The 23,662-nt window shown below is 37.4% G+C and overlaps 1 protein-coding gene across 3 annotated transcripts in view; it reads left to right on the top strand.

The window, feature by feature from the left end:
- FRMPD4 (FERM and PDZ domain containing 4) overlaps positions 1–23,662 on the top strand; it is a 1,947,279-nt gene that overhangs the window by 1,851,948 nt on the left and 71,669 nt on the right. For all 3 annotated transcript variants that reach the window (XM_044072543.1, XM_044072542.1, XM_044072544.1), the window contains exon 12: positions 14–103. In XM_044072543.1, the coding sequence (XP_043928478.1) occupies positions 14–103 (90 nt within the window). The remainder of the gene's footprint in view (positions 1–13; positions 104–23,662) is intronic.

Raw genomic sequence — 23,662 nt, 5'->3', positions numbered from 1 at the left:
TGTTTTTTTCTAGCTGTCTGTACTACAAGCCAAGTTGCATTATTTGAAATTCCTCAGTGATCTACGTCTGTATGGTGGTCGAGTGTTTAAGGCAACATTAGTGGTATGGTACTTTTATTTTTTTATTATGTTAGAGTTTAAAATTTCAGTTAAAAAAGTATCCATTCTCAGATGACCTGTTTTATAATTTATAGGGTTGAAGAAATGTTGAAGTCTATCATTTACAATTTTAGTGTTATATATCACCTGCTATTTTTGTTTTGTTTTTTTTTTGCAAGTGTATTGTTATCAATTATTGTGTTAACACTTGAGATATAGTTAAGCATATTACTGCAGTTTCTATTTATTTATTTGATTATGATAATTGAGACAGTTTGAGTGGGCAGGAGTAACTTTCTAGCTACATAGCTGCAACCAGGAAAAGTAAGTTACACAGTACACTCTCACAACAAAAAAATGAAAATAAATAGTTTATTGGTATAATAATGGAATAGTTGGATATAAGGCTGATGAAGGTATGATTGTAGCAAGCTATCTTGGGTAGACAAGACTTTCTTATCATCATCAGCAATCCTCAGCCCTTCCTATAGGACCTGGATGTCCCTGACAATCTGAGAGATATAATCTGTTAATAATGCATTGGTGCTTTGGTTGCATTCCAGTGAAGCTTGACATTCCTCTCATAGGAGGCACCCAAGGGCATCCTCATTATGTTCAAATCCCACCTCATCTGATTATTTTCAATTCATTGTAACAGTAGCTCTACTCTTTGATAACCTCCAGTTTGCCAAGACTTTTACCACATCATGGAAAATGAGCCCAGCAACCTTGTAAAGGCACTCTATTACAAATGCTTATATCTGTAATCTCATCCTTAGAGTCACTTCTTGAAGGTCATGACCACAGTTTCAGATGGGAACAGAGAACAAACAACAAACTGAGACCTTCAGCCTGCGAATCCACTGTTACATCATCACAGCAGTGTAACACAACACCTATAACACTTCCACCTGCAGACCCAGCTGTTGCTCAGTCCCCCATCCTCTCTATTCCTTCCAGGAACAAGACCTCCAGCAACTTAATCTCATCCACTTCCCCTACACCCACATAGACTATCTTCTCTTTTTTCTTCTAATTTACAGTTACCATTTCACACTTGGCAATAATCTGCTACAGTAATAACAGGCATCACAATCAGAAGAAAATAACATTGACTGCAGCCTCTATGGCCTCTAACTGCATAAACTATAAATCTGGACATTAATATACTATGAGACAAGACACAGCCTTAAAAGAGTTCTATGCCTTAACTAATATCAAAAGTAAGTAAAGAATATTTGACACATACTTTGTACCTAATTGTTAAGTATGCTTGTCCCATATTTAGCAATGAGGAATATATCATAGTGATAATGGGGAGTTTGTGAAGACTGAGAAACTTGAGCAAAATACCTACTGAATAGTTTGTCAGTCTTATCGAACATGCTGCTGCACATTTTCTAGAATGTTCCTACATATTGGACACTGTCTAGAAGCTAGGTCTAGTAAAACTTGAATCCTTCTATATCATCATCATCCTAATCATTTCCAATATCATTTTAGATAATTACTGCATGATATACTATTTATTTGCTATGTTCTTAAGGGATCTTTCTGAATTTTGTCACATTTATTTTGATAAATATGAGTTTTGCTACCATCTTTTTTTGGCATAGCATGTCATTCTGTTACTGATTGTTGCTCCACCAGTGCTGAAATTGCCATCAGCATAAGAACCTATGAAACCTGATAAGGGAACAATCCATTAATGTCTGTAGATCGTTAATAAATAATAAAGCCCCTCTTTAATAAGTGTCCAGTGCTTGCTTAAATGATACTGTAGTCTCTATTCCAACTGATCATTTGGATAGAGCACTATACTATTCAATTAGCCTTTAATATCATTATCAGTTTAGCCTATCTTTTTATCATGTTAGCATCCTTGCAATTTTTTGTCATCTAACCTATCTTCCTACCATTTTACTACTCACTGTGAACAAATCATATAGTCTATGCTACATTTGAAATAAGCTGTTCCATTATAATAAACATAATGCAGAGAAAGCTAAGCCTGTAAGGTTTTATAATCCTTGATGGTACCAACAGTGGTACATTACATCCTTCTAAGTTGGGAACTGCTGATTGAGGGCTCAGTGTCTGTTATTCTAAAAGTGTATTAGTTCTGGTTTAAGCACTTGGGCTTTAGGCCAGTTATTTTACATTAAGAAGGTTCGTGGTCTGCACTCTTGTGGGAGGAGAGGCTGGACTCTACCCTTCTGAGCTGGGAATTTCTGGTTAAAGGCTTATAGTGTCTGCATATTTGAACTGTTTCTTACTGAAATTGGTACACCTTGTTTGCTGTAGCATAGACTAGATCCAGGCCTGCTGAATCTAGCCTTGTTTGTATGCTTGTTGTTTGCTTGCTTGTTATTTCCCTGAAACGCTAATTCCACCTAAAACGTGGCTTTTCAGCGCTTCTGTGGATCCCTAGTGATATCTGCATTGCTTACTGTACTTATTTCCTTGTTTCACTTGAAAGAAAGTTACTGTTTATCATTTTTGCATTTAAGTTACCTGTAACACATTGCATTTAAGTTACCTGGCACTTGCTCACTAAAGCAATTATATAAGTCAGCACTAAAAAATTAAAAGCACTACACCCTCACAAACTCCCCTTGACTACCTCGATCCCCATTGGCCCTTTTTCTTCAATTACAAAGGAATTCCCAATAAAATTCTAGCATGTCCAAAGGTCAGTTGTCAATCTCCTTTCCAGTCCAGCTGGTGAATCTGGGAATCTTGAGGCAATGTTACAACTGCCTCATGTACACAGACAACCCTCTCCTCCTCCCAACAAATTCAACCACATGTGAGAGATGCAACCATATAGCCATACTGGAGGCTAAGCTCTCTCAACTCAGTACTGGTGAAACCAGTCAGGAGGAGAAGGAAACCACACTCACTACAATTCCAGTCTCACATAGACCTACCACGACAGCAAACCAAACACATAAACACACAAAAACATACTTGGAGGCTCTAAATAAAAATCTGCCTAAGCAGCAGAGACCTCCAAAGCAGATACCCAAGCAACCGCTACCCCAAAACAAAACACGTGCAACACATAGCTCACAAAGCCAGTGTGCCAAACAGCCACAGCCCTTAAGGCTAAACAACACACCTGATACACTTGTAATAGGTGACTCTATCGTCAGGCACACTGACGTCCCGCTCACCAGGCTGAACAAGGAGAAGGTCATGGTGAGCTGCCTGTCGGGCGCTAGGATCCGCCACATAACACAAGCACTCAGGTCACTTCAAGGCAAGTACAAATATGACTCAGTCATTGTCCATGCTGGTGTGAATGACCTGAGATGTACCTCCCTGGACTACATGAAAAGAGACATAGAGAAGCTCTCTGAGCATGTAGCCCAGGCCGGTATGACCCTGACCTTGAGTAGCATCTTACCCTCACCAAGAATGATGCCACAATATGAAGACAAGATTATCAATTTCAACAATTGGCTTAAGTATTGGTGTCATTCAAAGGGGATCCAATGCCTGTCAGCCTGGGATGACATGCTCGACAAGCCACGATGCTTCGCTAGGGATGGCTTGCACCTGTCTCCCCTGGGCTTTCGGATATTGGCAAAGGCTCTTGCTATCCCCATAGTGCCTTTTTTAGGCAAGGCTCAAAAGACAAACCCACCTCCATAGGTATCACAAGGGATAAGAAACTAAGAGTAATGCTACTCAATGCCAGAAGTCTAAACCTCAAGTTGCACGCACTCAAAACTCTCCTTAGCATGGAGAACATCGATATCTTTGCAGTAACAGAAACCTGGTTCAAGGCTCCCAAGAGCACCCCAGCACTACTGGGTTATACCTCATACCATGCTTTTTGGCCACAAAACTTGGACCGAACCACAAAACGAGGGGGAGTATCAATATTCGTCAAAGATACCCACACCTCCAGGTTGGTGGCACAGCACAAAGCATCAGAGACTATCCATGTGCAACTAACAGTGGGTAAAATTGCTTTCCAGTTTATAGCCTGCTACAGACCACCCTCCCAAATCCAGGAACCCCACTCGTCCTTCCTGAGAACACTGGAAAATATGAAGGTCTCTCCAAACACCATTATATTGGGTGACTTCAACTACCCAAACATAGACTGGGAGCATTACTCTAGCTCCAACACCCTAGCCCAAAGGTTCCTAGAATTTATAAACTCACATGCTATGGAACAACTTGTTACCACTCCCACAAGAGGGGAAAACATACTGGACCTGATCATCACCAACATGGGGACTCTATGCTCCAGACCAGAAGTGTATCCCTCACTGGTAAGATCAGACCATAAACTAATCTCACTGGATATTCACATCCCGACTCCACCCCCTGCCTGAAAACCACAGTGAAAAACTTCTCTAAAGCAAATTTCACAATCCTCAAAACTGAGGTGGAATTCTTCGAAGCACCCAGGCCTGTGTACAATACGGCCCAGACCGCAGAATCCTTTATAAACGCATTCTATGAACACCTTCAGGAATGCATGGATCATGCAATCCCAAATAAAACCAAGACCCAATCCTCCAAAGGCAGACGTCCGGTCTGGTAGACCCCAGCCATAAACAAACTATACAATAGAAGGAGGAAGCTACTACATGATAGAGCAAATTCCCAAAAAGGGAAGGCATCTCTGATAAGTATTAGCAAAAAACTATGGGCACTCATAAAATCGTCTAAGGCCAGCTTCGAAAGAAAACTTGCACCGGGCACTAAGGATAAACACAAGGCTTTCTTTAGTTATGTTAGGAACCTGGGAGGGAATTCCCAGATATGCTCAGAATTAGTCCAAAATGACAAAAAATACACAGAACCCACAGACATTGCTAACATCCTGGCTGACAGGTTCAGCGCAAACTCCCCACCCCCTCCCCACCAAAAGGGCAAATATCTATCCCAGCAGAGTGCTGCCCCCCCTGACATCTCAGATGCTCAGGTAAGAGCTGCCCTCTCCAAAGCAAAAAACACAGCATCAATGGGACCAGAAGGTGTCCCGGGTTGCGTCCTACATGAACTCCAAAAAGAGCTAAACCCAAACATAAAACTACTGTTCAATCTCAGCCTTACTACAGGATATGTACCCAAAGAGTGGCGTACAGCAACAGTGGTCCCTCTCCACAAAGGTGGTGCCTCAACGGATCCTGGAAACTATCACCCCATAAGCCTGACTAGCTTGGTCTGCAAAGCTATGGAAAGGATCATCATGGACCTCATAAATAAAGATATCGGGGACCTACAGACACTGGATCCTACCCAGTTCGGCTTTGTTAAGGGCAGATCCTGCCTCTTAAACCTGGTTGATTTCTTTGAAACAGTCACCAAGGCCATTGACGAGGGGAAGGTGGTCCACACAGCCTACCTGGACCTCGCAAAAGCCTTCGATACAATACCCCACTCGGGCATTATAGATAAGCTCACCAGCTTAAATATAAACCCCTACATCACTAGATGGGTTGCAAACTGTTCAAGGACAGAACCCACATTGTTAGAATTGCTGGAGCCATGTCAGACTCCAAACCAGTTACAAGTGGCGTCCCACAAGGCTCATTCCTGGGACCTCTCTTGTTCGGTATATATTTCTTGGAGGTACAGGCCAACACGGAAGGACTGTGGCTGACCAAGTTCGCAGATGACTGCAAACTGGGCGCCATAATCGACTCTCTAGCCGACACAAGCATCCTCCAAAAGGGCCTCATAGAAACAGACAACTGGTGCCAGAGCCATGGCCTCAAGCTAAATGCCAAAAAGTGTATAGTCATCCCCTTTGGCAAAAACAAAGTGCCCACAAATTACCACATAGGTGGTAATCCATTAAGTACAGAAGAAGTAATTAGGGACCTGGGGACCCAAGTTGATAGCAATCTCTCATTTGACAACCACGTGGCCAAAGAGGTTAGAAAAACATTTTATATAGCCCTCCTAATCATGAAGGGATTCACATCTAGATCAGGGGAGGTCATCATGCCTCTTTACTCATCCCTCATCAAGCCCATAATTGAGTAAAATGCCCCTTTTGGGATGTACCTTACTAGACACCTGCAGCAACTGGAAAGACCCCAAAAGTACCTCACCAAGAGGATCAAAGGGCTCAAACAGATGCCATATGCTGCCCGGTTAAAGAAACTCCAGCTCTACTCAGTGGCATACCGCCTGCTCAGAGGCGATCTGTGCCTGATGTATAAAGCCATGTCCAACCCGGAATTAATGGACATGCTGCACCTCAGAAAATCCAAATCCCATCGAGCTACGCGCTCAAGAGACTTGAACCTCAGCACTGAAATAAATAGGACATGCTGGAGGGACAGATTCATAACCCAGAGGCTCCCTTCACTCTTGAATAAAATCCCAGTCCAGTTTAGGCAGAGTCCCTCATTGACTCTCTTCGAGAGGAATCTTGATGAGTGGATGGGAGATCGTAGGTTTACCTCAGGTATCACTTCTGTGTCACTGTTAGACAGAGGCACAGTATACTAACCTCGAAAAAGGGCATAGCAAAATTAATTTAAAATGGGTGGCAAAAGTCAAACACACTCTGGCTAGGCTTATAAATGCCCTAGGGCAGATAGCCTAGTATGAACCTATGAACCTATTATTTTAATCCAAATAATCTGTAAACTATACTTCTATCTTCTAGCTAAATTCTAAGGTATTCTTGCTCACTATTAGTAAAGTAAAAAAGTAATAAAAAAATAAACAATCACAGAGATCTTTCTGTATGTTTAAATCATCCAGTTTATTTATGAGTGTTTTCATCATAAAAAGACTTCAGTAGCTAATAAAACTCTTAATTTGCAGTAGTTTAAACCCCCTTGAAACAGGCAGGATAGGAGCAGGCTGCCCATCATGACTGCTTGATAGGATGGGAAATTTGATTATTTAGAAGAATGTGGTTTAGATTGTAGGAGAAGTTCCTTACTAGAATATAGAGACTGGTTGGTGTGGTTGCTATGCTCCTGTGGTCCCCTTTTCTGGAAGTATTTTATTTACAAGCAGAAAAACATATCAAATAAAACTTTTATGTATGTGTGGATACTAGAGTTAAAAAATCTGTCCTTAACAGTGCCAACTTATTTATTTTATATTTTTTATCTTTATTTTTGATCCACTGTTGTTGTTGTTGCTGAGAAAGTTGAGGAGGAATTTGTCCAGACTGGTGCAACTCCACTATCTGGAGATTGAATGTGATCCAGGGAAGAAATAAAATTCATTTGGAAGTCTCAGCCATGCCATCACCTCCGACAGGGCATCTTCTTCAGATTACTGGAGATAAAAACACATGGTTACAGCAATCAAGAAAAGGCAAACTATCCTCATAATAAACACAGTTATAGACCCCTTACCCTCATTTGCAGGCAAGACAGAGAAATTCATTAGGTGCAATGAAATATATAAAGTTTTCACCAAGTAATCACACACTAGTTTTGTAAAAGATGTGTCTGGTATTGCAGAAATTCTAACAACATGTGATAGAGTAGCTAATTGTATAGTACAAAAACAACTATAATCTGGGTATTCCAGAAAGAGTTATCGGTGGTGGCATCCCCAGAAGTAATAACTACAAGAGAAATTGCATCAAATCAAATTTAGTGGATTGGTTTAGTGCCACATTTTGTTAAGCAGCACTTTGAAGAGGGGCACAGATTTCTCAGTATTACTTGGTATCACTCTTAATTATGTCATTCATGGAAAAGCTAATTTTTAATCCTATTATTTAAATAATAGGATGCAACATATCATTAAACAAATATTGATCAAAAAGGCAAAAACATGCAAAATATATTTTTCTTAGCATAAATACAACAATACTTTATGCATACAAGTTGCTGATCATCACAGTGTCATCAATTCACCACAAAAGAATGCAATGCATCTTTACCACAGTGTCATCTATTTGTCACAAATGCATCATATATGTCATCTATGGCAAACAGATATGGTTGTAACTTATCTGTCTTGATATGAATGAATGTGATAAATGAAACATCTGCATAGCCTATAACAATCTGACATCACTCCTTGTGTAACTTCTAAGATCTTCAAAATGCTAAAGAGAAAGTTCATCACTTGACAGTTACTTAGTTGATTATCTCCTTTGCTGATGTCATGCTGGATCGTATGCTGATTAATCTATTTGTGATGGGGGAACCAATCACTCTGTGACACAATGAGGCATATTCAGCCTGACTGGAACTTGTAGGATTATCTGATATACAACACGTCCTTCTCCTGTCTCACTCAGCTAAATTTTGTTCCAACTTTTACACAGTAACAGAAAAGATGAGTGCACTCTGTGTGCAACACAAACGTAGGTCAACTATTTGTTTAATGTAGTCTTTACTTGAATGCCCTAGTTCAGCTACAGGGCTGTTCCATAAATAGATAGCTATATCTAGAGTAAATACAATATATTAGGTGAGCAATATAAAATATAGTTGAAAAATGGCATAATGGTGTGTATATGTTGCCAAAGTATTACAGAAAGTACAAGTACACCATTTGAACTGAAAATGTCACTGGATAAGATCCTCATTACTTAGGGAGATGCATTTGGTACTAAAACACATAACTGCTTAATTATTCAGAAAACTGCATATAAAGATAGCTTGATAGGACTCTATGGTTAATCATTAAACAGCATATTCATCGAATGACTGTGGAATACTAACTGTAGAAACCTCTGTTAATTGAATGGCCATATCATTGCAATAACTTTCATCAGTTGGCCAACATACAGGAAGCGTTATCAACTACTTACTTACCAGTAATCTATTTATCGGTAACCCTGCCCTTTCCCCACTGTAGTGTGACCTCGGAATTGGTATATATAATTAGCAGGGGCCTGGGGTGCATAGCCCCCAACATGGAGGTGTGGGGGCCACAGCCCCCCACATAACAAGTGTCCAGTGTTGTACTAAAGTTCCTCTTGAGGAGGACTGTGCCCCCCCTGCTAATTAGCATCCCCCCACACCCTCCACTAATTATATATACCAAATCTGAGGCTGCACTACAGCGAGGAAAGGGCAGGTTTTCCTATTGCTATGTTACCTGTAAGTAAGTACTTGGTAACACTTCCTGTTTGTTGGCCAACTATCATCATTTGATGAAAATCATTACGATGATATGGCCATTCAATTAAAGGAAGTTTTGACAGTAGTATTCAATGAACAGCCATTCAATGAATGTGCTTCTCAATGATTAAGCGTAGACCTGTTTGGTTGTGGTTAGTAAGGTTGGACTGAAACCAGTGGACAATTAAGAAGTCCTTATAATATGTATAAGGCAATTTCAAGCTTTATATACCAGTATAGGAAAGATTTTTTGAAAGTCTTAGGTTGCTGGTAGGAGTTTTGAATTTATGACAGAAGCTACATGAGGCTCAGGTTAGCACGGATGAGTCTAGGATGGCATTTTGATAGTTGTATAGTAACTTAGCTTAGATGAGGAAGGTGAAAAGATGTCCATGATGTGGCATGTTGTCATGAATCTGCAGTTCTTTTTAAACAAATCATTTTGCAACAAATACAATGTCTGGTAGTCAGGAGGGACAAACAATACTCCATATGTGGAATAAGTATGCTTTTTAAACAGTACTTCATGTTAAGGGAAATAATAGCAGCTGATAAATGGCTAAGACTGTATTAAATTTCATTGAAACAGAATCTGGATGCAAATTAAGGAGAACTATGATATATTTATATCCCAGTAGTGATGACGTAACTGACCAGTTTTGAGCATCATAACACAGGCATTTGTCCATCCAAATATCATGGCCTTCATTGTCAACCTTATTACTATTCTGTTGCTCAGTGAAGCATTTCATGACCAAGCTAACAGTGTGACTAAGGTACGAAGTATGACTTAAGTATGACTTAAAGTGCCAAACATTACTGCTTTAGCAGTGCCTAAAATGAGGTAAAAATGTATATACCATGATTGTTATGACAAAGTTTTAATAATTCTACAAACTCACCTCCCTTACAACCAACCCATTGTCCTCTCCCTTAAATATTTTAACACTGCTCCTAACAGTATTGGTATGAACCAGACCCCAAAGGCTATTACCAAAGCTAAAAAATAACAGCTCCATCGCCTGAACCAAATCTCAGGCTGCTATGATGTTGGCACAGCAACCTGCAGTTTGCCAAGACTTTTATCACATCATGGAAAGTGAGCCCAGCAGCCTTGTAAAGGCACTCTATTACAAATGCTACTACTGAACTGCTTATTAAATATTTCAGTCTCATCTGTTTTGTATTGTATTGTATGTGTCTGAGTTCTGGAAACCAACAGCCATGATGCCTGTATATAATGATGGTGATGTAACCAACCCTGGAAATTATAATCTTGCTAGCCTTATTAATACTATTTTTTCTAACTCTTCCTGGAAACTATCATCATGGTAGCTTCACTCATATTATTGTAAAACCAAGGAGCAGATCAGGGTCAATCCTACTAACAGCAAAAGTCTAAACTAACAAAGACTTAATTCTAGCCAAAATGGTTTTGTGAAGTGTAAATCATGTTTGCTTAATCTGGTTGACATTTTTTAAGGCCGTGACATGCCAGTGATGTGGATCATTCTCTCATTGCTGCTTATGTTGTCCTTACTACAACATTTAATATAATTGTCCATGCAGTCATTATTCATAAACTTAGCAGCTTATACATTATCCCCATTGTTACTTAATGGCTTGTTAATTGATCATTGTGCAAACAGGATCAGTTAGTTGTACCTTCTCATTTAATAGGTTGCCAAATAGTGGAGTCCCTCGTTGATCTCTGCAGGAATGACAGATTTCTTAGGTTTGTGATGAACAAGTTTGCACATAACTGCAATGCACATGACTGCAAACTGGGTACCATAACTGAATCCCCTCACAGTCTTTTAAATTCCCAAAGCTGCCCTGAACATGGACTTAGAACACTCATTGCAAAAAAAAATATAGTGCACATGTGTAAATAAGTCTTCCTCACTGAGTATCATATTAATGGAACCCACTTAAGTTTGAAACAATTGTTAAGAGATCTACGTACTTTTGTAGACAAAAAACGACCTTTGGACCTTTGGCCATCAAGTATTTGTTACAGTAAAGAAATCCTCCTTCACTTCAGCTTAGCTATCAAAGGTGTATCGTCAAAATCCAGATAGATCTCAGTCCCACTATGTGCCTCTCTTATTAGGCCAATCTTTGAATATAATGTTCTAATTGGTATGTATTTTGCTAAACATATCCCAGCTTGAAAGACATCATCATTTCCTTATAAAGAAAAACTATCAGAAGCTTCAAATAAAAATGTGTGTTCATTAATGCAACAGATTTTTGAAAAACATTATCTAGATCAAGAAACTTTAATCTGTTTGGAAAATGAAGCATCTGAAGAAGTGCAAAAATGTAAACAAAAATACCTAGACATTTTTGAAAAATAAAAAAAAAAGAAATATGGACATGGGAAAGAAAGAGAGATTTGATATGGTGCAATATTTATGCAAAGGAGAAAGCCAAGTTAATAAATATAGAGAAGGCAGCCACAAAGATATTAAAAGAGAAGTACAGGCAAAGGCATCCAGATAGGGAAAAGTTCACAATGAAAAAATAATATCACAAAGATGAAATATGGGAAAGAAGATAACTAAAGCGGAAGTTAAAGAAATAGAAGTTGAAGTTATATGAAGTGTATGTGAAGTGAGGGATTTAATGTAGAAAATCTAACACAGACTACATCACAGCATGATGGATTGAGTCCCCAAGTAAGGAGAAGCAGGAAGATCAGGAGACATCTGAAGAAGAAATATGGACATGGATAAGGAAAAGTGATTTAATATGGTGCAATATCTGTGCAAAGGAGAAAGCAAAACTAACCAATACAAAAAGAGCAGTAGCAAAGATACCTGAAGAGAAATACTGGCAAAGGAATCCGGATATGGAAAACTTTACAATACAAAAAATAAGAAGACAAAGAGGAAAAGTTAAAAAAGAGATTAGTAATGGAGAAGTTAAAGAAATATAAATTGTGGTTATGGAACAGCTGCAAAGAGAAGGATTCAGTGTAGAAAATCAAATACAGAAAGCATCACAACAGGATAGAGCAATGGATATCCAAATTAAAAGAAAGCAGTGGAACAGGAAGCAATTGGTCAGGTGCCATAACAAGATATTTTGGAACCTTTCACAGGAATGTTCACTTTAAGCTAGATAGCAAGGGAAGAAACAGGAGACTGTGGAAACTCTGATGCAGTCAATGTTGAGGAGTGATAGGCCGATGAGTTCCCGTATGACAGAGCAACAGATGGCACAGGATGAAATTGAAGAAAAGGTGTCACAGAAAGATACTATTGAACTTTCTATAGAATGGCTGCAGGAAGTGGAAAACAAAGGATGTGCCCTCAGTATGGAAGAGAAAGAAAATGAACTAAGGGAAGAGTTGCTTGATTTAATGAACATAGATATATTAAAATCAATGAAAGAAATTGACTGCAGAAAGTCAATAAAACCCCAAAAGTCAGAAGTCTGATAAAGCAAATGAACACAGTAATTAGGACTATATACAGAGATCCACACGATATAACAGAAGTAAACAAGATATGTTACTGTGCAGCTAAATTAATAACTGATAAAGTCCCACCACAAGAGCACAGGTTAATGAGGCAAAGGAAGGGGAGAAATCGAATACCATCATGGAAGTATCGAATAGAGAAAAATATAAAGCGATTAAGACAAGAACTGTCACTGTTAGAAGACTATAGAAAAGGGAATAGATCAACAAAAATACTAAGAAAGATAGATGTGATAAAAGTGCGCAGTATTAGATCAGACCAGGATCTATCCTGCACTATCACAGATAACAAATTAAAAATTTCAGCACAGGCAGAAAAATTTAGAAGATAGTAAAGGAAAAGTACAAAATAAGCATTTTAGTAATGACCCAAAAAAGTTTTATAGAGAATTGGGAAACAAGGTAAAAGGAATTGATAGACCAACAAAAAGGAAGAAATAGATGCATTTTGGAGAAATATCTATGAAGATCCTGTGGAACACAACAAAGATGCTAAATAGATAAAAGAAGTAAAAGAAAGAATAAGATGTTTAAAGGTATAGGATATGAAATGGGATCAAGTAACAGCCAAAGAGACTGAAACAAAGTTAAGAAAAACTTCTACATGGAAAACTCCAGGCCCAGATGCAGTACCTAACTTTTGGTTAAAAGTATTAACATTTTTGCGCAAAGAAAAGACTTAGCCATGAGTAACAACTATTTATATGCGCATCCCAAACAGACACCAACCTGGCTAACAACAGGTAAAACAATGCTCCTACTTGAAACCGAACCTGCAAGCTACCCCAGAAATTATAGACTAATAACTTGCCTTCTGGCGACATATAAACTATACATGGGAATTGATGCCGACATAGTTTATAGTCATTTAGAAGAAAACTCAATTACGGCAGTAGAACAAAAGGGCAATAAAAGGAAGTCATATGGAACAAAGGAAAATTTCTTGTTAAATAAAGTCATAGTAGAGAACTGTAAAAAGGGGAAAATCTAAGTATGGTATGAATTGACTACAAAAAAGCATTTGATAGTATCCCACATTCATAGATAAAAGAGTGCTTAAAAATGTATAAGATACATCCTGCACTGATTGACCATATTACAGTGACCATGAAACAGTGGCAGACCACTTTACAATTAAGCCATGATAAAGGACATATTATTATCCCAGGGATAAAAATTCAAAGGGGGATATTCCAGGGTGACTCTCTGTCACTGTTGCTATTCAGCTTTGCCCTTAACCAATTAAGCTGTCTACTTAACAGCTTAGGCCATGGCTTTAATTTGGCTCCTAGAAAACAACAAAGTCTAAAGACTCATCTTCTCTTTGTTGATGCTTTAAAACTGTATAGCTCATCAGATGAGGAGCTGAAAGCACAGCTGCAGGTTCTCAAAACATTTTCAGATGATATTAGAATGTCATTTGGCCTTGATAAATGTCCAAAAGCTACCTTTAAAGCAGGAAAACTGCAGCACCAGGAAAATATCAGTCTGGGACAAGAATGTGATATAAAAGAACTTGAGCAAGAGGGAGTGTATAAATACTTGGGAATTGATAAAGGATCACCAATAAAACATGAAAAAATGCAAATAAAACTTAGTAAGGAATACTTAGGTAGACTTAATTAATCCTGAAAACAGCGTTGACATCTAGGAAGAAAATCCTCTTCCTGTCCTAACTTACAGTTTTGGAGTGATTGATTGGCCCCAAAACGTGTTGGATAGATTATATATTAAAACAAGAATGATGCTTTATGCTCACCAAATGATCTATAAAAATCAGTGCATACCAAGATTATATATTCTCCATTCTGAAGGAGGGATGGTCCTAATTGAAATTGATTATATGTATAGATCTGCAGTCATGGGACTCCACACATATCTGCTGACCTCACAACACCCAAATGTAGTGAATGTATTGAAATATGAGGAGAATAAATCAAAGATGACTTCCCTTCTAAACCTAGCAGAAACATATCAGCATCAAGCAGGAATGGAAATCAAACCAGAAGTAGATAGCAATCAGGCAGCAATCGAATGTGCCAAAAAACAAAAGAAAGAATATTAAGATGAAGGACCAGATGAAAAGGCAAGAAATGTGGAAAACCCATAAATATAGTTGCAAGTATAGAAAACTTCTGGAAGAACCTCATGTTGATCAGGAATGAATGCAGGAATGGTTAAGGAGAGGTGAATTCAAACCAAGAGATGAAAGGTTAATACTGGTGGCTCAAGAAAGTGGTCTATGTACATGCTGGTTTACAGAGTCCATTGAACATGTGGGAGAAACAGACAATTGTAGGTTTGGTAAAACTGAACTGGAAAGAGTCGCACACCTCATTGCTGATTGTGACATACTAATGGCAGAAGGACTATATACTGAAAGGCATAATAATGTGGCGAGACAGTTGCACTGGGGATTGTGCAAATATTATGGTTATAAAGTGGCTGAAAAGCACTGGAAACATGAGCCACAAAGCATCAAATAAAATGATGAAGTCTACATCACATGGGAGCATCCATTACCAACAATTCAAAAGACAGATGCTAGAAAACTGGATATAGTAGTCCAATAAAAGAAGACAAAAGTAGCATTCATCATTGAAATTACCACACCCAGTGACTATAGTGTCCTGTGTACAGTGAGACACAAAGTTATAAAATATCAGGATCTACAAACAGAAATGAGAGCAATGTGGATACACAGATAGTTCCAATAGTAGTAGGAGCAACGGGTCTTATAAAAAAGAGTCTACCATCATATTTAGATATGTCACCAATATATGTAACTCTGTATGAACTGCAGAAGGAGTCATTGCTGGGCATGTTGCAGGTGCTGCGAAGAGCACTTTTAGCTGACATCAAGGAGTGAAACAATACTAATTTCATGAACTTTATTCATAGTTTGACTTAGGAATGGGGTCCATTCCCATCATGGTATTAGAAACCCAAAAGATTTTGAGAAATTGGAAAAAGAGAAAATCAAAATTTAGACTTCCCTAGCTATCCAGAGTGATTAAAAATTGTTTAGTATGCATACGTCCTTGGGTCTCCTGTGGAATGAGGCTACTGACCTAGTAGGACTAATCCAGTCAACGAAGTGTAAACAAATAAATTGCTAACAATAAATAAAATGTACCTTTTTCTGTCTCATAGAGACTCTTATTTAGAGACGTCCATCTTGCCTTATCATGGTGAACCATGCAGTTGGCATATTTAAGTAGGGGGGTGCAACCCCCACCCACTTTTGTGGGCTTAATTTTGCTTTATTTTGGTTTGTTACCATGGTGGCCAAGTGATTCCTTTCACAAGGAAAGGAATTTGGCAGTCCATGCCTTAGGTATAAACCTGTTTTGGTGGAATCAGCTCTGGTAAGTCAGATTTATTTAAACGTACATTTGTTTAAACGAAGTCAACTCATATATGTGTGTGTGTGTGTGTGTGTGTGTGTGTATATATATATATATATATATATATATATATATATATATATATATATATATATATATATATATAAATATTCACTTCATAATCTTGAAATACTGAAATGTTGAATTTCAGTATCTCGAGACCATGAAGCCGAAAATCCATAAAGCCGAAACCCCAAAACAGTGAAATTTAAAATTGCGACTTCTATACTAAAGATATCACACACACAGACACAAACATACACCTCCCTACACATACCAAACACAAACACCTACCCGACATACAAGCAGGGGGGCAAGCCCCCCTGGACCCCCCATGTGGGAGGCTGCACCCCCCCCCCACACCCCTCTACTTAAATATACTAACTCCGAGGTCGCATTACACAGACAAACACAGAAAAACACCACTACACAAGCTACATTCCCCTCGCACACACACATCACACTAACAAACCACATGGATGCACACTAAAGCCCCTACCCAAAACCCGTAAAACACAAACACTTACCTACATCTCCAGCCATACACTCACACACCGCAACACCAGAACCACTAATTCAAAATCTCCGAACTTCGAGATTTTGAATTTCATACTTCTGGAGTTTCGGTATTCTGCACTTTTGCTTTTCTGGTCTCGGGCTACTGAAATTCAGGATTTCAGTAGTTCAAGATTCTGAAGGGAATCCATATATATATATATATATATATATATATATATATATAGAGAGAGAGAGAGAGAGAGAGAGAGTGAGTGAGATAGAGAGAAAGAGAGAGATGCATATATATATATATATATATATATATATATATATATATATATATATATATATATATATATATATATAAACCACAACTCAGAAGTGGTGCACATACCTAATACTGTGCAAGTACAACACCTACAGCAAAAAAAAAAAAATCCAGCACTTGTATAAATATCTCTAAAGTCCGTTACAATGCAGCATCATGTCAGCATTTGGAAATGGACTCTCTTTGCATGATGCTGCATTATAATGGACTTTAGAGATTTTTATACAAGTACTGGATATATATATATATATATATATATATATATATATATATATATATATATATATATATATATATGTTTTTGCTGTTGGTGTTTTATTTAAATATAGAGATAGATATAGATATAGATATAGATTATAGGTATAGCTAAGTATCTGCATGTTAAATTGTACACATTTTAGAGCATTTGCCATAATGAATGACTTTCGGGATATTAGCCAACATCCTCAGTGTCTTTGCTATTTTTTACTATTCTGAAAATACCAAGTACAACATGATACCAGAAGAGAAGAAATATTTGCAAAATGTAAAAAACAAAATATATGTGCACAGGCTAATGAACGTGTCATATTCACAAGTTTATGTGCGAGGAAATGCAGAATTATAATTCACAATGGAAAATGCCCTGCCTTCAAGAAAACAGGAATTTTCTCATAGCATGAAAGTTTAGAAGAAAGTAAAAAGTTATGGGGCCAGAAATGTTGCTTATTCTTCACTTCTAGTAGAAAAACTAAAAGCCTGAAAAGGTATAACATGTCACATTGCTGCAAACCCACCACTAAAAAAATATGCCTTAAAGGTATTTAATGTTATCGTCATGAAAGAAAAACGACAGAGATCAACAACTGAAGAAAAGTTCAAGAATTATGGCAAGTCTTGAAGAAAAAATTTGTTGTTTCTTCATTATGTGTTCTTTAGATGGTCACAAGGTCCTACAAAGGCTACAGATGGTTGTGCTGCTAAGCTAAATAACAGAGCCAGTGATAGTGGATTTGCTGAATCGCATGATTCACTAACAGCAACTAGAATAGTTTGTGCTATATAAAACAATCAAACAAGGGGTAGACTATTAAGAGAAAATTATACAAACTTTTCAAAAATAGCTGATGTGAGAATATCAAGTGAATTTGCTAGTTTACAGATAAAAGAGTCAACTGAGGAAATAGATATGTGCAAGGCAAAATGTGGGCCATGTGAAAATGCAAAAATTAGAACTATATTATTAATGCATTGCACCAGTGATAACTGAAAATGAGAGCCATGTGACTATACACTGAGGGTTAGCTTCATCCTGCTTTAAGTCAGTTCTCTATAGTTTGAGCTAGAAAAAGACATTCCATAAGATGTGAAAAAGTAATTATGGGTATATTCAAAGCAATCAGCACACTGCTGGAAATCAACATTAAATGACCTTATTGTTGGGGCTGTCAGACTGAAAAGCATTGATGGATTGGTCTGATGATATCACTGATGACTATAGGACAAAATGGCTCTTGAGCTTGATGACAAGAAATGCTAAGAATTATTAAGCAAAATATTAAACTAGACATGGATTAGTATATAATATTCAGAAAGCATTGCAGTTAGAAAGCTCTGATACAAGAACTTTTTGCACATTGTTAACATCTTCTGGCAACTTTGTGGAGCTAATACAGGCTATTGACATGAGAATACAAAATAAAAAGTTTGAGAAAAATTTATTGAAATGATAAGACTTAAGGAAGCTCATTCTCGTAAAATTTTGGGTTATTTATCTTATAAAAAGCTAGACCAAGTAAACAGATCCACAGCATAAAAGCATTTGCATTGAACTGGTGACACACACAGTACTGTGCACAACCAAAGCAATGATATCCTTTATGACTATGCTAATTTATTTATAGGCATAGGAAGTTCTGTCAGACAATATCATATACAGATAAAAGTTGAAGCTGCCAGTGATAGACACCACAAAGAAACAACCAGTAATTCTTATCAGTAGAACTTATCAGAAACTGAAATATATGGAAAGCTCATGCAGCATTAAAAAACAGAAATAAATAAATAGGTGAATAGTAGGGTCTATATTACATCATCAAATGCTTAAATAAGTGAACGATGATTAATTGACCCAATGTAAGCGAAAGCTTTCAATGTCGAAACCCCAGAATGGCGATTTTTTTCCAAGGGAAAAAAATCACTGTTCCAAAAAAAAACAAAAAAAAACTTTAAAACAGTACATAAAGTGGGGGGCGTTGCCCCCCCCATACCCCCAACTTAAATTTACCAACTCTGAGATTGCACTACAGTGCCGAAAACGGCAAAGTAACAGAAGCAGCCAAGCAAATTCTTTCCCAGGGAAAGAATTTGCTTAAAAGCCACTTCGTTATTTTGCCTTTTCGTTCTTTTATGGTTGATCAAGACGCATTCGACAGAATGCATCTTCGATCATGTAATAGGAACCTGAATAGTATGTTCACTGCAATGAAGCAAGACAAAATAAAATTTTTTAGACTGGAATAATATGATTAATATAGAGCATTACGCATTGCTGAAATTTGAGTAAAGTTGAGTAAGTGGTTTCAGTAATTCTACCTTCTTTTCAGTATTAGGCTCAACGCACAGTTTCTGACAGGTAAATCTAGAGGAAGAGAATTCCAGTTACACTTCTGTGAAGGCACATATACCGCACACTTCTATCTGATATTTCATCAACACCAGATGTGTTTAAAAAACAAATGCGTAAATAACTGAAGGTTTGGAAGCATTGCATACCATAGGTGGAATCAGTTGAAAATGACATACTCATACATTTGCTGAATAGATTTGGATTACCATACTTTGTAGTTAAATAAGAGCAAATGTGAAATATGATTGACAAATCTGAACTACATGGATCACATTCTAACATCAGCTGAGCAGAAGCATCATACAGAAAAATGTGGAAGCTATAAGGCAAAGCACAAAGCCACAAGATAGGTAGGCAGGCATTTCAGAGGCTTAAAGGAATGATGCAGTATCTTGCAATGTTAATATGCAACATAGCCAACTCAGCTAAGCTTTTAAAGTATATTGGTCACTTTCACATCCTTGTTTTACACTTTATTTCATTTCTTGTTATACTCCTCATAATAAAGTTGCAAGGGATTTTGCAAAAAATATATATATATATATTAGACAGTGTTGTCTGATTTTTTAGCTTCATTGTTCAGTTTTTCCTCTTTAGTTACAGACACAAAATGAAGCTGTGGTAGGTACTAGGTAATTTTTTACATATAAATGTAAAGCATTACAGTTAAGAAAAACAAATTTCCTCCTTAGGTGAGCAACTTCTTATTTACATTTTGGTTTCACATGACATCATCACTTGTAAATTTTCAAAATAAGGGGTTGCAACTGCAAAACTGAGGTGGCAACTTGTCTTTTTAGTAAGTAAGAAGCTACTACCATTGTATTTATCATGTCAGTACTGTAGCTTATCCATAAATTTACATAGTGAGGCATCATTGATCAAATCTTTTATGATGTCTTGGGAGGGATATTCAGCTCTGAGAAAAAACATTTAGGGGGCCATCCTCATCAACAAAATAAAATACATATGCAACATTTTTTACATCAAAAACTGTATAATTTGGCATTGTGTATGGCAAGGGGACTATATTCAGTTCAAAAGTTTGTTTCTTCAACTTACTTCGGAATATGGCAAATATACTTTAAGATAACTATCAGGTAAACATGTACCTGGAACTGGAGCCAGAAACAGAAAAAGAGTTTTGAAATGCTTAATAAATTAGTTACAGCTGCCCCAAAACTTAAATATAACATGAATATGAAAATAGACATCAGTTAAAAAAGTATAGAAGCTGTAATTCTATAAGAGAACAATTGCCTGTAAGTCAAAAGCATATACAGATGTGCAAAAGAGATATTTTCATCTACAAGAAGGATTTAGTAAAACTGAATGACTGTAAGAAATCAGTTGAATATGCCTGTGTTAAAAAATGTTAAAACTGAAAGAGACCCTTGTAAAGTCTTTGTGAAAAAGTGCATCTGAGATTGCAGAGCTATTACTTAGAAAGGGACTCCAAAACACTTGAATAGTGAGAGCAAACAGCCTTCACTACCTTGCACCCTCTATATCGAACAGTGACAGCTATTCTGCCCCCTGATGACATCATGCCAGAGGGAGCATAGCTCATCTAATTCTCTGCCTTGTAATCAGAAGGTAGAGATGAAAGCAGTCTCTCTAACCTTGGAGCAGATAAATATTTTCAAAGCAATCTAAGTTAATGACTCTTCCAAACTCTTCCAAACATATTTCTGAGGACTTGGCAGGGTTGCCATGTCAAGCTGAAGTTCACTGATGCAACATCTCCATCTGTATGCCAGAAGAGAATTAATATTACAGGCAGGCAGCCTGCTTACTCTACTACCTCTGACATACAGGTGGAGCTGATGTCTACAAGACCATTCAGTGCAAAACACAAACCTTTAGGGTGTACCAGTAAATGTAGACATGATGGACAGCACCACTGTTATGCCTGCATTCACTGCATCCAGGAAGGGGGATGAGCATTCAGGGACATTAGACCATCAGGGAAATAGTTATAAATTTAACAAAAGAGTACTATGAGCTATACTCGTAGTTGTTTGAGGGACATATCATACTATACTCGATTGCGCAAATATGAGTTCTCAATATTACCTTCCTGGAATCAAAGACCTTTAGTACTGAAGGCAGTCTGGCATCTGGTGCTGAATTATTTCATGAGTTCAGCCTGATTCCACTTTTTGAATTGGGCACAGGGCTGTGGTAACTCTCATTAACTTACACTGAGCCCTGCGTGTTAGACTTGAGCATGGAATAAGACACCCTCAGGGTTAGAGTAACTGCTTTGCTTGGCATGCTATTCCTCATCCATGTACATTTAGAATCCAGCTCTTATAATACTATGATCTGAAAATGAAATGCAAACCAGCTAAGAGACTTAACATATCTAATCAGCAAATTAGCAATAGAATTTTGGGGAACTGCTCAAATAAGAATTACAAATTCTTTGGGTAATACTACATTTACCAATGGGAGATGAAAAAGTAAAAGAATTCCAAGTGTTGTCATCGGCTTGCATGTGCAATTACTGAAAGACATTGCAGTGAAAGGCTAGCTTGAGCAATCAGGATCAGTAAGAAAAAAATCTGTTTGTTTCTCTTTCAATGAAGAAATAAGTTATGCTCAGGTTTAAAGTTCAGTACTGATAGAGTAATAGTTCCCAGTCAACTTCGAAAAAAAAAATTCTTGGGTGGATGCAGGAATGACATCTGGAAATAGTATGTTGTAAGGAAAGAAAACAAATTAACCAGAGATGTCAACTAAAACAGAACAAATAGTACAAAATGTTCCATTTGTAATACATACTATAACAAGAATCCAAAGGATGAGGTACCAGCATATCAAGTATCATATTGGCAGTGTAGTTGAGTGTACATGGACTTGTTTCAATACCAAGATGCAGTATCTTTAATCTGTGCATTATTATTGCATATTTCCTGAATTGACCAGTTAATGTTAAAGTCATCAAGGACTGTGATTTTACAGTTGCATTTCAAAATTAGCACTTGAAAGGTATCTTTGGCTGCAGAATCATCTTTGCCTCCAGGTATGGTGATAGTGGTAATTGTAAGGAGTTTGGAGTTGTTTGTTTTTTACACTGCTCACAATACAGTCACATGGAAGTGACTTTGATACCTGAGCATTAGAGACAGAAAAATAAGTATTTGATTAGGACAGCAGGCATTCCTGCCTGCTGCTTTGTAGAACCTATTGTTTCTAAGTATGATATAGCCATATGAAGGAGTAGAGATTTCTATGTCTGTAAGTTTTAGCCAAGTATGTGAGACTGCTAGGATTTCTAGCATTCGTAGTGAAATCCATCTATGAATAATGAAAGCATTATACCAAAGTGTCAATGTGAAATGCTTGAACATGAGTCCATGTTTGAAAGATCTTAATAACAAAACATTCAGGAAATAATCCCCGGAAAAAAGGTACAATATTCACCCTACACTGCTATCCTACCTTTTCTTGATTTCTGTGCAAGTTATTGTTTAATTTGTCCATACAACATTCACCCCTTAGTATAGGGCAAAATGACTTTCCCCTTGGTTAGTGGCAGTTGCCTTTTTGTAGCAATCAGATGAAAGAAGACTATATTTGTGTGTTGCATTATTAACTAAAAGACAATAAAATAAAAAAATGCACAATTTAGTACATTTTGTTCATTTCATCTGAAAAAGAAGAAGAAGAGGTGATAGATGACATTGATATCTGTGTGTTTCTATACTGCCTTTGGTGGTAGTACTCTCTAAAAATTGTCAATACCCAAGACAATGCTGTAGTCCAGAGAGATGTAATGGATTTTAGATGATTCTCCAAGCATGTCATTTTTTTCTGTTTGCATCGTTGCTAGTTTGCATATATGATGTCCTGGTAGAGTAAAGTTGACAAACTTTCTTGGATTCTTTCTTTAGGCGCTGGTCAAAACTTCATTGAGAAGTGTCTCCTCAAATGTCAAACAGTTGTACTAGCACAATACAGAAGACAGCCCTGATTCCCATTGCACTTTTCCTGACTCTCCTCTAAAAGGTTCACTGTGTAGTGGTACTGGCTGTATGTACTATCTTTCATTTTGTAGAGGAGGAAAAAAGTGAATATGGCAATGATTAGTAGAAAGGAAACAGCTGTCTTGTAACGTCTTTATTTTTTAGATGGACTTATAGTTTCTGAGTA

The sequence above is a fragment of the Protopterus annectens genome, chromosome 5.part0, assembly GCF_019279795.1.
Source record: "Protopterus annectens isolate FY-2018-M chromosome 5.part0, PAN1.0, whole genome shotgun sequence".
Taxonomy (NCBI): domain Eukaryota; kingdom Metazoa; phylum Chordata; order Ceratodontiformes; family Protopteridae; genus Protopterus; species Protopterus annectens.
This window is presented reverse-complemented; position numbering and strand designations above follow the sequence as displayed.